At 40.3% G+C, this 13,810-nt stretch overlaps 2 protein-coding genes and 1 long non-coding RNA gene across 6 annotated transcripts in view; 1 reads left to right on the top strand and 2 right to left on the bottom strand.

The window, feature by feature from the left end:
* The window catches only part of LOC118408019 (aldo-keto reductase family 1 member B1-like), a 3,032-nt gene extending 1,564 nt beyond the window's left edge, over window positions 1–1,468 (bottom strand). Inside the window, 3 exon segments of the mRNA XM_035808632.1 lie at window positions 36–194; window positions 718–777; window positions 1,281–1,468. Of these exon segments, the coding sequence (XP_035664525.1) occupies window positions 36–194; window positions 718–777; window positions 1,281–1,355 (294 nt within the window). The 5' untranslated portion in view covers window positions 1,356–1,468.
* A 433-nt stretch (window positions 1,469–1,901) lies between these two features.
* The window catches only part of LOC118408020 (glutamate receptor ionotropic, delta-1-like), a 13,391-nt gene continuing 1,482 nt past the window's right edge, over window positions 1,902–13,810 (bottom strand). Inside the window, exons 2-16 of one of the 2 annotated variants that reach the window (XM_035808633.1) lie at window positions 11,059–11,125; window positions 10,867–10,904; window positions 10,435–10,515; window positions 9,725–9,772; window positions 9,366–9,416; window positions 8,933–8,991; window positions 8,576–8,767; window positions 7,952–8,178; window positions 7,404–7,501; window positions 6,758–6,985; window positions 5,562–5,650; window positions 4,620–4,786; window positions 3,872–4,005; window positions 3,047–3,147; window positions 1,902–2,718 (exon numbers count right to left, since the gene is read on the bottom strand). In XM_035808633.1, the coding sequence (XP_035664526.1) occupies window positions 2,617–2,718; window positions 3,047–3,147; window positions 3,872–4,005; window positions 4,620–4,786; window positions 5,562–5,650; window positions 6,758–6,985; window positions 7,404–7,501; window positions 7,952–8,178; window positions 8,576–8,767; window positions 8,933–8,991; window positions 9,366–9,416; window positions 9,725–9,772; window positions 10,435–10,515; window positions 10,867–10,904; window positions 11,059–11,125 (1,682 nt within the window). In that variant the 3' untranslated portion in view covers window positions 1,902–2,616. The remainder of the gene's footprint in view (window positions 2,719–3,046; window positions 3,148–3,871; window positions 4,006–4,619; window positions 4,787–5,561; window positions 5,651–6,757; window positions 6,986–7,403; window positions 7,502–7,951; window positions 8,179–8,575; window positions 8,768–8,932; window positions 8,992–9,365; window positions 9,417–9,724; window positions 9,773–10,434; window positions 10,516–10,866; window positions 10,905–11,058; window positions 11,126–13,810) is intronic. The other variant, XM_035808634.1, reaches the window with a different exon arrangement.
* Window positions 6,229–13,810, top strand: part of LOC118408021 — an 8,960-nt gene continuing 1,378 nt past the window's right edge. Inside the window, exons 1-4 of one of the 3 annotated variants that reach the window (XR_004830233.1) lie at window positions 6,229–6,321; window positions 6,766–7,017; window positions 7,914–8,103; window positions 12,297–12,427. This is a non-coding gene — a long non-coding RNA (uncharacterized LOC118408021). The remainder of the gene's footprint in view (window positions 6,322–6,765; window positions 7,018–7,913; window positions 8,104–12,296; window positions 12,428–13,810) is intronic. The other 2 variants (XR_004830234.1, XR_004830232.1) reach the window with 2 other exon arrangements.

Here is a 13,810-nt window from a genome sequence, read left to right as displayed (position 1 = left end):
GTGGACAAAGTTTTCAAATGACAACAAAAGTGCACCTTCCCAGTGATGAACATCTCCCGCCTGTTCACAGTTTTGTCCAGAATCTTGTCCTTGATGGCCCTCCCCACTTCTTCCTCATTCTCATAGGCATGGGCAGTGTCGATATGGCGGTATCCAGCACTGATGGCTGCCTTGGTGCACTCGTAGGCAGTTTTCTGTGTTATGGTACACAAAAGTCTGAATTAGTTACTGTCAACTCATCTTACCGTACTGGGACGCATTTCTGCAGTAATAGAGCATAAATAATGTTCATGATGATGTGATGAGTTCACTGTAAGAGCTCAACACCAAAGCTGTAAACACAAAACCACTGGAAATGGTTCTCAATTTCTGGTATCTTTATAGATAAGAGGCTTTAGAATTTGTTAAAGGATGCAACAAGTTCATAATGCATAACGTTAATGTAAGGGTTTTTATTATAGATAAATTGAAGCAGCAGACATAGTGGGACAGAATGAATAAATGAAAAGAATACAATTCTTTTATGAAGAAAAGGTGGAAAGAAATACAGTAAATAAGGAAGGCAATGAGATGAAGAAAATGAAAATGGAAAAATAAATATAAATGAATGAATGATAGAGTGAAAGAAGAGAAGGAAGAAAAATGAAAGAAGGGAGAGCAATGGGTTTAAAAAATAGTATGAAAGAAGGGAAAAAACGAGAAATGACAGCTTTTCACCTTGTACTCCTCGGATTTTAGTGGCAGCAGTTTTCCACCCATGGTGTAAGCATATGGAACCTAAAATGGGAAAAATAAATAAATCTTACCATGTAAAATTTTGTCCGATGTGGCATGTCAGGGACTCTCCGAATTGCAGTCTACTTATATATGTTTGTTCCACACATTATTTTGCATAACAGTTTCTAAATCAGTTAAAGTCAGAGAAAGGTTTATCGTCATTCATATGACTTTTGTGAAGACAGTCAAAGACCTTCGTATAAGAATTAAAATGGCCGACAGAGACAAGGTGAAATTTAAAACTCCCTCCCCCAGTATGAATTACCATATGAATTCTATGCAAAACACAGGTGATTGTAAAATGTGAAATAAAAATGGTAAAAACATAACTGTGTTGTATATCTTTAAACCAAACACCTTATAACAAAAGAAATAACTACAGTGTTACATTCACTAACGTTACATAAAAAACAACAGAAACAAGTGTCTGTGTGACCTTCCCAATCGAAGAAAAGAGACACATGCACAATTGGCCATTAATACAGTTTTTCGAAGTTACTTACCCTCCAATAAGTTCCAAGTCCCAGCAAAGGCAGTCTAGCCCCGTTGGACAGCTTGATAGCTGTACTAGCTGCCATTTTTTCTGCAAATTTCGGAGCTCAAAAATATAACAATTCAGCTCAGCTCAGCTCAGCTCACCACTCTTCTCTGTCTAGGCTTCTCTGTCTGGTCTCGTTTTCAGACGTAAACATGAACTTTTGGAACACTGTAATACCGTAGGGGTGCCAACCACATATGTATTTTATCATATCTTTATATTGCTATAATAGCTTTTTATCTTTCTCATGTAGACTTAAATTAAATATAATAATTATGGCATGTGATATAAGATAGTCAAACTAATGGCAAAGTGAAATGAAGTATAAATTTATTGTACGTTTTACCCATATGGAAATAATGGACGAGGCGAGACTACAAGTCACGTGATCAAAACACGTGGTACACAGCAGTACACAGCCAAGTCAAAGGTTTTCGTGAAACCGAAGGTGAAATAAGTTGGGAAACAGTGTTTGTATCTATACTAAGACCGATCATACGTTCTAATTAAAATCTTTGGTGCCAAAGTAAATGTTTAAGACTAAAATGAACAGTAATGGATCTAAACCGGATTTATTGAGACAAATTAGAAGTGAGTTTAAGAGATTGTCTGTTATTAGTTAACTTATGTGAAGTATTTATTCATTCAAGTACAGCGGTCCATTTTGCTACTTTATTCCATAACAGCTGATTCATGTTAAAACATTCGTTACCGTTGCATCTATATATATTGTAGTAAAGCTCAGGAACATTTGCATAGATGGTATGGCCAGATAACAAAAGTGGATGTATTATCAAATCACAGGCTTCTTTCCATTGATTCAGTCGCAGTTGATAAAATTGATGGCAAACTTAAAGAGAACGCAGTGTTACAATTTCTATATTTCCCCTTAGAACATCACCTATTCATAGAGCTATTTCACGCGTATTATTAGGGTTATGTAATGTACTCGATTACTTTGACGGTCTATCAGCGAAATCTTGCGATTTATTACTGTATTGCATGTCCATACTGAGCTGATTTGTGCCAGGTGTACTGCTTACTTACTGCTGCTTAAGTCGAGTCCATTCAGCCTCGAGTTGTGAAGGCAGACCTGTACTGATTTGTATTTTCCTACACCAGTGTAGTTTGTTACTGGATGTTGGCATTACGTCAGGCCATTAATATCTTTATAGTGTGTATCCTGTCTAATATTTCTATGTGTATGTTGCTACTGGTTGACAGCAGGGTATAATTGTATTTCCTTGTGATGCAATATATTGCCTTCCGCACGATATCGCTATTGTCCTATAGATTGGTCGCTAGTCTCCATCAGCTATTGCAGCGTCGAACTGAGGAGGGGACGTCTTACTGTCTGACAGAGACGAACTTGATTGTAGCACTGCCTGAGACTGTTCTCTCTTCTGAAATCATAACACAAAACATGCTTCAGAAATTTAAGTCAATATTTTAAGATAAGAAACGAGCCATTTTGTCAGAGAATTTTAGAAAATTTAAAAGTAAACATGGAAAGATCAGCCCTGAGATTGATTTAAGAAGTAAGAAGGTTGGATGATAAAAAAAAGAAGAAGTTTAAAATGGGGCAAAGATCGGGCAGACTAAACAGACTTGAGGAGGGTCGGGTCTTCCGAAAGGACTGAAAGAAACGATGCTCTCTAAAGAACGACCCTGTGGCTTACTTTGGAAAGATACATGTAACATTTTATGAGTTAACTAGATGATTTAGCGTACCTTGTATCTTCTCTTGCCGCACGGACTTTTGGCAAATAGGACTTGCACCAAAGTCACGACCAACGCCAGACTAGCCATACCCGCAAGGATGAAGAACACACCTGTGTGAAGCATCAAAGCCGATAAAATAGAATGTAGCCTGATTAAAGCGCGCCCCTAGCGGCCTTCCCATTATCTTAGCTCGAGTTTCCAGTGACCCAATTTTGAATTCCCACCGGTGATTGCGTTTTTCAACGGTTCCCTTGAGTTTAAGGTCCGTGTCCACAAAGTATGCAAAGGGCCTATGTTAAGGCCACCAACAGTAAGAGTATGTGTTACACGGACTTGTTAAACCATATAGTGTAAATAATTCATAATACGAAAATAGGCTGCTCAACTGTGGGTCAAACAATTTTTTTCTTGATTACAGATTTCCTTTCCCTCGAGAGACCCTGTCATACAAATCACAGTCTTTTATATGTCGTCTCTTTTCTCAGAAAACGTGGCTTCTTCACCACCCTTTCTTTGAAATAGAAAAAGCAAACTCCAACCCGTACAGTGAGAAGATAGCTCCTTACTCCGTTCATAATGGCCCATGGGAGCTACTTAGTTGTCATTCAAACGTTCTGAAGTGCATTATAACAGCAAATAATGATACCCTACTGTTATCAAACAATGTATCAAAACGAAGTAACGACTGCATAAATGGTGTATATATCGATTGATAAATGGTAGATATATCAACACAAGGCAAATAGAAGCTTTTAAGTTTCTAAGAATGGATCTCCCTTCCCAAAACAAAAGAGACAAAATTAAGAGACACAAAACATTCCGTGCTTAGCGTACCTAAGAATGTCGTGATTGTTATACGACTCCTCCCTCGCACAGCCGACAATCCCCCGTACAGTGGGCACTTATCCTCCGGCCACCAGCGCTGCTTGATAGCCGAGAGAGCCCCTGTCTCTTGGAGGCGGAGAATACTGTCGGCACACGTCAAAATATCATCATTTGAAGCAACAGCAAGGTATGCTGTCATGAGTATAAAAAACTTTAAACTTGTAACGTATTATCGGTGCCATAAGCCAATGCATAGCGTATCTAATTACTGACATCTAATCACTTTTTCTCTGACAGTATCAATATTTAATGGTTTATAAACAGACCAAGGGTAAGATTTTGGATATGATACTTATGATAGTAGGCAATAGATAATCGAAAACTATTCTGCACCGGGTATGTTTGTGTTTTCCAGCTGCTAGCTGGTTTATCTTAGATCTGAATTTATATGTCTATAGTCTTCGTCGGCTTGACGACCAACCTTTTCAGTCGGAAACTCTGAGTGCCATGAACCTTGCGATCTGGACGGAAATCTATTAAAAACAAAGTGGCTTTTCATCTTTTTATATCTGTGTCAAGACATTGTGTTTCTATTTTGATAACTGAATTTGTCTATACATATATCTTGGGTTTTACCTTTTTTTAGTGAAATGTGAACCCCCTGCACACCAGAAAAAATGCGGTCGGATCGGACCGCCCGAAGTTATCTAAAGTATACGGATAGCTCAACTGAAACTACTGTATCAATGATCCTTACCCGATGGACAGAGCCTTGCGGAGCGGGTCGCCCCGCCTGGTGGCCAGCCCGTAGCCCTGGAACATGAATGGTGCTCCCACCAGCATCAGCTCACACTTCTCATCGTTCAGCACGGCGTACTCCAGGAACGGCGTCTCCGCCAGCATGACGTAATCACCCCGCTTCGTCTGATGTGTAATGTGTAAATGATTGAAAGTTTTCATGTTCTAATGTTCAACGTTTTGTCATGATCAGTCTATGAGCTCGTCAGCTTAAATCATTTTGCAATCTAGCTAAAAAACGAAAGGCATGCATACACGTGCACATACACACAGACAGTAAGACGCATTGGCAGAGAGAGAGAGAGAGAGAGAGAGAGAGAGAGAGAAACACGAACATGCACGCACACACACAACATACACACACAAACTTGCACGCCGTACGCAGACAGTATACTCGCAAATTCAGAGAGACAGGGAGAGAGAGAGAGAGAGAGAAACACGAACATGCACGCACACACACAACATACACACACAAACTCGCACGCCGTACGCAGACAGTATACTCGCAAATTCAGAGAGACAGGGAGAGAGAGAGAGAGAGAGAGAGAGAGAGAGAGAGAGAAACACGAACATGCACGCACACACACAACATACACACACAAACTCGCACGCCGTACGCAGACAGTATACTCGCAAATTCAGAGAGACAGGGAGAGAGAGAGAGAGAGAGAGAGAGAGAGAGAGAGAGAGAGAAAGAGAGAGAGAGAGATAAAGCAAAAGAGAGTGTGTGAGAGAGAAAGTGGGAAAGAGGCGGAGGCCGAAAAAATGAAGGACATGTAGATAGTCAGGGAGAGATACAGTCCTGTATGAATAGAATGGACATCTGTTTGGACATTTCATACCAGGAAGAAGACAACAAAATGAGTATAATTCTGATTCAGTTTGTCGATTGACATCGTACCTTCCCGACACCATCCGCGAAGTTCCTGTAGTAGGAGTCGTCCGCCTCCATCCTGTCCCAGGCTTCCTTGTAGACGTTCCCAGTGTCGTCTGAAGAACAGAGAGACAGAGATTGAAAATATATGTTACAGAATAATGGCACAGAACGTTTACACAACGACAGCAGACTCTGAAGTATACACCAAAATGCAGACTGTAGTCTATGAATCGGGATTTAGAATTACAAAGGTTGTCAATACTAGAAATAGTACACAATCGGGTTATTCTGTACGCTATGCAGAAAGTAAGAGGGGCATATGTTGCAGGAGCTTGCGAATTGTCCCTACGTTTCTAAAAGAACAAATAAAGGGGATGAGTACCATAAACCTAGCATTAGAATTCGTAAGGGTGTGTGTCAAGATAAATGGCAAGACATGTTCCCAAAACTGTTCAATTCCCCACAAAAAAGACGATGAAAAGTTTACACTAAGAATGGATTACTTCCTGTCTTTCCCTTTCTTTGAGTTATTTAAGAACTTGACCTCAACATTTTGAAAGAGCACACGCTCCATTCTTTTCATTATGTAGAAAGTAAGAGAGCGTCGCACTGAAGCTCATTCTTATGTAGAAAACGCCAGAACCCTGAACCTGTCCTGTTCAATTTCTCGGACTCGATTGCGAGGCTATTCCGGTAATCAGGGACGACATTTCGCGCCATTTCCGGTTCAAAGGTGAACAATCTTGTTCACCACCTTGCCTGAGAGGTGTCAGAGACGAACAAGGTATTTCCTTCAATCATTATCTCAAAATTGGGTGATGGTAATTATCTTGACGTTCCACTTGACCCTAGAAGTGTCAGGTTCTGCTAAAACTAGACTTTGTAATCGTGACTTGAGTTTTGATGGCTTGAAGTTAGTTTTTGTTTCTGGCGTTTGACGCAAGCGATTAGAGGAGGGGGCTCTATCTTGTCTACACTCAGGATCGTTTTGTCTGGTGGATCTTCCTGGGCTTTATTACTATTCCATGTGTCATTTCATACGTGGTTGCAATTGGCTACAATATTGTAAGGATTGTCAAGTTGGAGTTTTACGGGGCAGATCGTCAAGTTACGTACGCTGTCAGATTAAGCGTCAATTTTGGAAACCAGCTAGATGTAGACCTGTTGCCATATCTAAAAGTACAGCATCAGATAGATTTGTCGTCAGGTTTAATTCACACCTTTATAGGACTCGAAGAAGCTGTACAGAAAGGTGTCTCTGGGCACGCCGAACTTGACCTTGGCGTGGTGGACCAGAGAGTCGATTGAGTTGATGTGGCTCTCGAGTCTCTTGACCGTGAGGAAGGCGGAGAGGTTGGCGGTGTAGGTGGACACCACGATCAGGGCGAACAGCCACAGGCCCGCCGCCAGGATACGGGCTGGGATGGACCGAGGGGCCGGCTCACCTCCTAGGGAAATGGTTAGAAAGGTATTTCAAAAGGTAAGTGCTTGTATGAATTATAAGTGTTCTGTGAAAGCCTTCAGTCTGTTGTATTCAATAGAAGACAACATTGACTTGTATTCAGCTAAGCGCTCATCAAGGGAGGGTGGGGCAAGTAGTCACAGAGAAAAAAAAGAGATGGTGAGAGAAAGGGATAGAGAGTGAAAGTTGGAGAGAATGAGAGACAGCGAGTGAGAAAGCGACCGAAAAAAAACATATAACGACAATATCAAATGCAAAACGGACTCTGCCTCGAAGGCCATAATATGCAAATAATGAATGAACGCAACTGACATTTACATACATGTAATATGAAAGCATTGGCTACCCATTCGATGTTTAGGGCAGTAACGTAAGTGAAACAGAGCTCAGTTTAAGATGCTTACCTTTCCTTAACACGGACCAGACCGCAAACCATATGCTGTTGTAACTGGTGAAGGCAGAGTCGTTATCCCATGACTTGTCACCGGCACCCACCATGGTCCTACCAGGGTGGAGATGTCATCACCATTGTTATGATCTAATAGTTTTCAGAGCAATGGCTTACAAGGGTTAATAATGACGTACTCTGAGTTAGAAAATACAAGCCTTTTGGTAGACTTGTACAAACGTTTTTTCTTTGTAAATGTATGAAAGAAAGTTTGATAGTTTTCAAATCTACACTAAAAATATTGCTATGTCTCTATAACATAAGAAGCTGTGATGCGATGGCCTATGCATGGGGTTGCACGTTTGCGCACCATCTTGTTCCATATTATCATTGATAAATAATTAAGCAAGTTTATTGTTCTTTGTATGCGACACTATTAAAAAATAATACTATTCAGAGTGCAGTGCCACAGTGTTCTTGTCTAAGAGCAAATAAATGAGAAAAAATTCGTCGATGGTATCCGAAGAGAGCGGCGCAGAATGAAGCAAACTCGTCTCAACAAACCTGGCTTTTGCGGTGAGGTACAGCAGCAGGGCGATCCCCATCACAGCGCCCAGGATGGTGAGCCAGAGGATCGGCTCGAACGGCATGAGGAAGGAGAAGATGTCCACGTCTTCACTCGGCGTCTTCATCATCATGTCAGTCCCAACGTGCAGGTAAGGCTTGGTGAAGTCCACCACTTTCTCTCGCAAGGAACTGATCGTCAATGGTGCGAGCGTCAGATTCGCTCGCTGTGGAAATAAAAAAAAACAGCTGGAATTAACTGCACTTAAGCTGTAATAGTTGCTGTGCATGTACGCTGAAATTGATTAATTACCTAACTGTGAGCTTCTGGTCAAACAAGGTTAGCGTATGGTATCATTTTGGGCCTACTGATTGAGGACAATGCAGTATTATGGAGGCTGTATGGATCATATAGTCTAAAGAGTCATGGACCTTGATGCGAAAGGATGCAGGTTTAGCCACGTACGTTTGGAACGTATTAGTATTACCATAGCGCCAACTAGCAGTGAGGATATGTCGTTATTGTTCTGAGGAATGTAACAGAGGGACTTCAGAAACATTTGCAGGTGAGAAGTTTTATATCTGTTTAAACAACTTATTAATAAGCATCCCACCAATACTCACCCCATAGGCCACCTCTCCCACCATCCCATTCCACACCCCCTTGTGGTCAGGAACTCCATATTTGCCGTCAGGAGATTCGTAGATCTCATACTCGAACTTGAGAATCCTGGCCAGACTGCTCAACACGTCCTTCAGATAACCTTCGTACACAAGACCACTGGTTTTGTTGGTCAGTACTAGGAACGGGTGGGCCTGGAATTAAGAAAAAAATTTCAAGCACTAGTAGATTGTTGTTTTTTGAGCCTTTGCAAAATGTCGGACGGATCCGCCATTTTGTAATACTAAAACGGAAGTTGCACCACAGTTCTTGTGCTACATTAATAATTACTATCATTGATAATTATTGTAACAACCTACCGGTGTCTTGGTTACAGCTCGCAAAACCTGTCCTCTGATATACTTGATATTTTCGTCATCTGTAGAAAATGCGATAATTTTGGATAATGATAATATTATCAGCCAAAAGTTAAACGTTATGACTTATATGCGTATTATATCATTGCCTTAATGGCGAAGGTCGAACAACATATAGAAAAAAGTCAGAGTGATTCAAATCGGAGAAGGATAGCTAAAATTATCTTTTGCTTATCCTCGACAAATCAGCGACTTGCTCTTCCCGAAATCTGACGGGAAATTTCTAGAGAAATTGATTTAGATTTAAAAAGATGGAAGGTGGTTGTAATGATCTTTCTCATAATCTTTGAAGAATAAAGGCTGTGCATTAATTTGTCACCGACAATGCAGATTATCCTATTGACTGTTTTATAAGATTCTTGATGTAGAAACTGACCATAGTCGATAGTTGCATCGCCATCTGTGTCGACGGATGTACCAGAGTGACCTTCAAGAAAATAAATATTCATTATTCATGTATATCATGGCTTGTGACAGCCAATTGTTCATAATGGGTATTACAGAGTCCCTGGGGGAAGGTTGACAGTTCTTTGATGTAGCAATTATCACCAAAGGCCCCCACTTTTGATAGTAGTGATCGTCATGGAAGCCCCACGCACAAACACACACATTCACTCACTCTCACAAACGCCTGTCCCTAGAGATAAAAGGAGAATGAACTTTTCTGCCTTCGGGGGGGGGGGGGGGGGATTTAAAATCATCTTTCTGTTTTTTATAACGCACAAAACCCCTTACCTCCTTGCTCACTTGACCTGCTGATTCTCACGGGCAGCCGTGTTGTTGCTGTAAAGACATTGTTAGTCTTTGAGATTATTTTTGTCATGAAGTTACTATTACATGTTCAAATTCACATTTATCAATGGTTTCTGTATTAAGAGGTATTATATGGGTGTTTTTTTCAGTATCTAAATCCAGTTACACATCAATTATAGAAAGTGTTCAAAATAAGTCCAATAAATATATGTGCCCCCATTAAGTCTTATCTTATTCTTCATTAGCACCCGCCATTACATTCCTGTTGCATGTAATACATAATCGTATACTATCATAACATGCAAAAGATAACAGACGGTAACATAATATTGTGTAGAGATTAGACTGATGACCAAAGACATATCCCAAAATATTGTTTCTTAACAGGTAAAACGTCTTTTAACAGTTATAAGGAATAATATCTATCTAAAGCAGATATCTCACTGTAGCTGCTGTATGTTGACTGCATCACTGCGGCCGAGCAATTTGACAAAGCGCTCAGCAAATTTCATCCATGAAAAACAACCCTTTACGCTTTGCGTTGTCTGTTGAGTTTTAGTCGTACTTGTATGATTTGGTATTATGTTTTTTTTCAGAAAGTCAAAGGTAGCACAAAAATTCAGTTAGGAAGCAGCGATACCGCCAACGTACCTAAATCCAGTGAGGTACCTGAAAACAATAAAACAACTCACTTGGCAATGACGATGCTTGTCCCCCAATAAGGAGAAGGATAAGGCACACGGAAACAGTTGTTACTGCAGGCATTGCAAAAACTGGAGAGAAAGGTTCACTCGTGTAAGTTTTTTTTAACTTTCGTGATATGTAGAAAACACAATCCTGATGGTTCATAATAAAAATGCATGCATATATAGCTAGTGTTCAAGAACTATCCTGCATATATTGCATTGATAAGTTTGAAAGTCAATACCGATATACCCACAAGAGTGGGACGAGATATGCCTTATTAAACTAGATTTCAGGTTAACGTGCTACATGTTCGTGTGTGCCGAAAATGTGATGAATTAGGGCTAAGATGGTATAAGTTCTTTGATATTCACACAGATTAGCTGTCGTCACGCAATGATACCTTAGAGAATAAGCAAGTGGCAACATAAAAAAAATACCAATAATGCAACTGCTCCTGTTTTCTCGAGGACTTCGACTGCATTAGAAAATGTATAAAGGAATTTTAAAATGATGAGTAAAAAAATTGAGCTTGGCCAAATGTTATGAGAATCTGTCAAAGAATGATTGCAAATCATCCAAAATCGACTATTGCAGAAATGTACCATGCTGAAAACAGTAGATCTTCCTACCTGGTGCCTACAACTATTCCGGTCTTCTCTCTCCACTGCTCATCTTGAGATTTGGCAATCTGCAGTTCTGGTGCGAAAAAGCCTGCTTAGTAATACTTTAATGTAATTAAGCATCCATCCCTTCATCCCATCTAGAGCCAGGCCACTCCACAATTAGCCAGGGCCTGCATATCTAAGTACAGACTCGCTGCCAATGCGTGATGAGCATGGGTGTTAAATACATGATCTACGTATTCACCGATCTATTTTCGTAAAACATATTTCGTAATTTTCAGTACTCAATATCGAATTAGAGGATATAATCGATACATATTGACCCTGAACTGTAGATCTTATATAGTTCCAACCAGCTGGTGTCTCTTGAAGTGTCGCCAAAGAAGTTTGTTATTCTGAGAAAACCATTCTCCTACGCTTAGGAGACCAACATCGTCTCAAAACTCATGTTGTTTTTGCTGTAACTCATGTTGTTCCGCGGAGCAACAGGAGTTTTGAAACAATGTTGGTCCCCTTTAAGTTGACTATAATCATACGTTATAAACAATCGTGTATTACTAATATCAATGTTAGCACGTAGGTGAGAGACTGACTCTGAGAAGTCAACATTTTCTGGTGTTTAAAGTCGACATTGGGATTAGATTACTGAACCAATATGTTTGGGAATAGAATTTACATAATAATATGGTAATTTGGGCTTCTAGCAGTAAGATTTAAAAGAGTGCCCAAATGGTGTAATTGAGTAAAGGTTTGTCATACATAAAATGTTGGAACTTATTCCAATCGTTGCTTTATTTCATGATGCTGCTTATGCTATGGACCATGTTGGGATGTTTGCTATTGACTATGTGTGCTATTTTACTATAATTTTGGCTCTACGTAACCTCATTTACTCAATCATCCTCACTAGTTGTTAATGATTATGACTTGACCGACCTTATCGTGTTGGCATATCAAAACTTAACTAAACAGCCCCAAATAGTCACATAACTGATAAGGCCGTATCATTCTATAACACGCGAAAATAGTTAGACAAACTTAAACACCTCATCTCAACTCAAAGACCAAGAGCTGTACCATCGCGGTTGTCAGTTTGAGTTAAGGCGCTGTAGACATTTTTAACTAAACAAAAGGGGAAATTCGTCCAAATACATGTCATTTGAGGACAGAGGTTTGCATTTGTAAGTAGCTCTAATACAATATACGGTGCCCATAACGTCATTACAATTGGTTCTTATCGCTAGGTACTTCGCAAGGGACGTGCCCAGACGAAAGAGCAGCGAATTCTTTGCTTCGGAGTTCAAATTTGCACCTCAATTTGCTCGTAACCGGAAGAACAAGATAGTGCAATTTCCCAGGTGGATTATTGTTTTGGGTAAGTTTCCTGAAAAGTATGTTCTGTGTCGATATCTTATCGAAATTCTATCCCTTAGCGTTCAGATTAGCACTTGGCAATGGTCACAACTGGAAAATCGAGATAATGTCATTTCCCAGGTGTATCTTTGTGAAGTTTCTTGAGAAATCTATTGTCTGCCAATGTACCATAAAATGTGGGACTACAAAGATTTACGCCGAAAAAAAGTTGTAAGTAGGCATTCTTGACAACTAGGTGATGACGAAAATATTTCTTCTATCTTAGGTGTTAAATTCCTTGTACACAAACGTAGGAGTTATACCTGTCAAAATTTCGGTAGCCATTCCTCATGGCAGTAATGGCCGGTTCTGTAGTCTTTAAAGGACATTATCATATAGCCAGGCGCGGCGGACCAATCAGAAGGCCCCGTTCCTCCGTAATACTTAGATTCCCGCCAGCCCGGCGTGTATCGCCCTTCTGATTGGTCAGAATGAATCGACACCGGCACCGGTGTCGATTTGCATTGACACCGGCACCAGCGTCGATGCAAATCGACACCGGTGCCGGTTTCGATTCATTCTAACCAATCAGAAGGAGCGATACACAAAGGATATGAAGGCCTTGGCCAATCAAAAGGAGCGAAACATATTCCAGCAGAGGGAATAAGTACAGACTGCAAGAATAGGGGAATGGCTCCTTCTGTTAACAGTGATAATGTTTTGTTGTTCTAAAGAGCCAAATACTAGAATGTTTCGAATACTTTCTGTGGAAATTTTGGTTTCAAAATGCAATCTGTAATCTCCTTTTAAATGTATGTAAGAACAAATTCGACAAAGGAATTCACACGTATGGTACCAAAGGATCTATGCGTCATACAGGAGTTTGTAAGTTTGGGTAGGCTATACGATAATAACGTTAATAACCCGCCTGTTCCTCGGTGTACATGGTGTCATAACGCCTGGTCCTTTGCTATAACCACCCAATAAAACCACCCAGTGAGCGAAGCTCACTCGGTGGTTTTATGAGGTGGTTATAGCAAAGGACCAGGCGTTATGACACCATGTACACCGAGGAACAGGCGGGTTATTAACGTTATTATCGTATAGCCTACCCAAACTTACAAACTCCTGTATGACGCATAGATCCTTTGGTACCATACGTGTGAATTCCTTTGTCGAATTTGTTCTTACATACCTATTAAAGGAGATTACAGATTGCATTTTGAAACCAAAATTTCCACAGAAAGTATTCGAAACATTCTAGTAATTTGGCTCTTTAGAACAACAAAACATTATCCCTGTTAACAGAAGGAGCCATTCCCCTATTCTTGCAGTCCGTACCTATTCCCTCTGCTGGAATATGTTTCGCTCCTTTTTATTGGCCAAGGCCTTCATAATCCTTTGT

Source organism: Branchiostoma floridae, unplaced genomic scaffold (genome assembly GCF_000003815.2).
Source record: "Branchiostoma floridae strain S238N-H82 unplaced genomic scaffold, Bfl_VNyyK Sc7u5tJ_1540, whole genome shotgun sequence".
Classification (NCBI taxonomy): Eukaryota; Metazoa; Chordata; class Leptocardii; order Amphioxiformes; family Branchiostomatidae; genus Branchiostoma; species Branchiostoma floridae.
The sequence above is the reverse complement of the archived record's forward strand: the minus strand, read 5'-3'. Positions and strand labels throughout refer to the sequence as shown.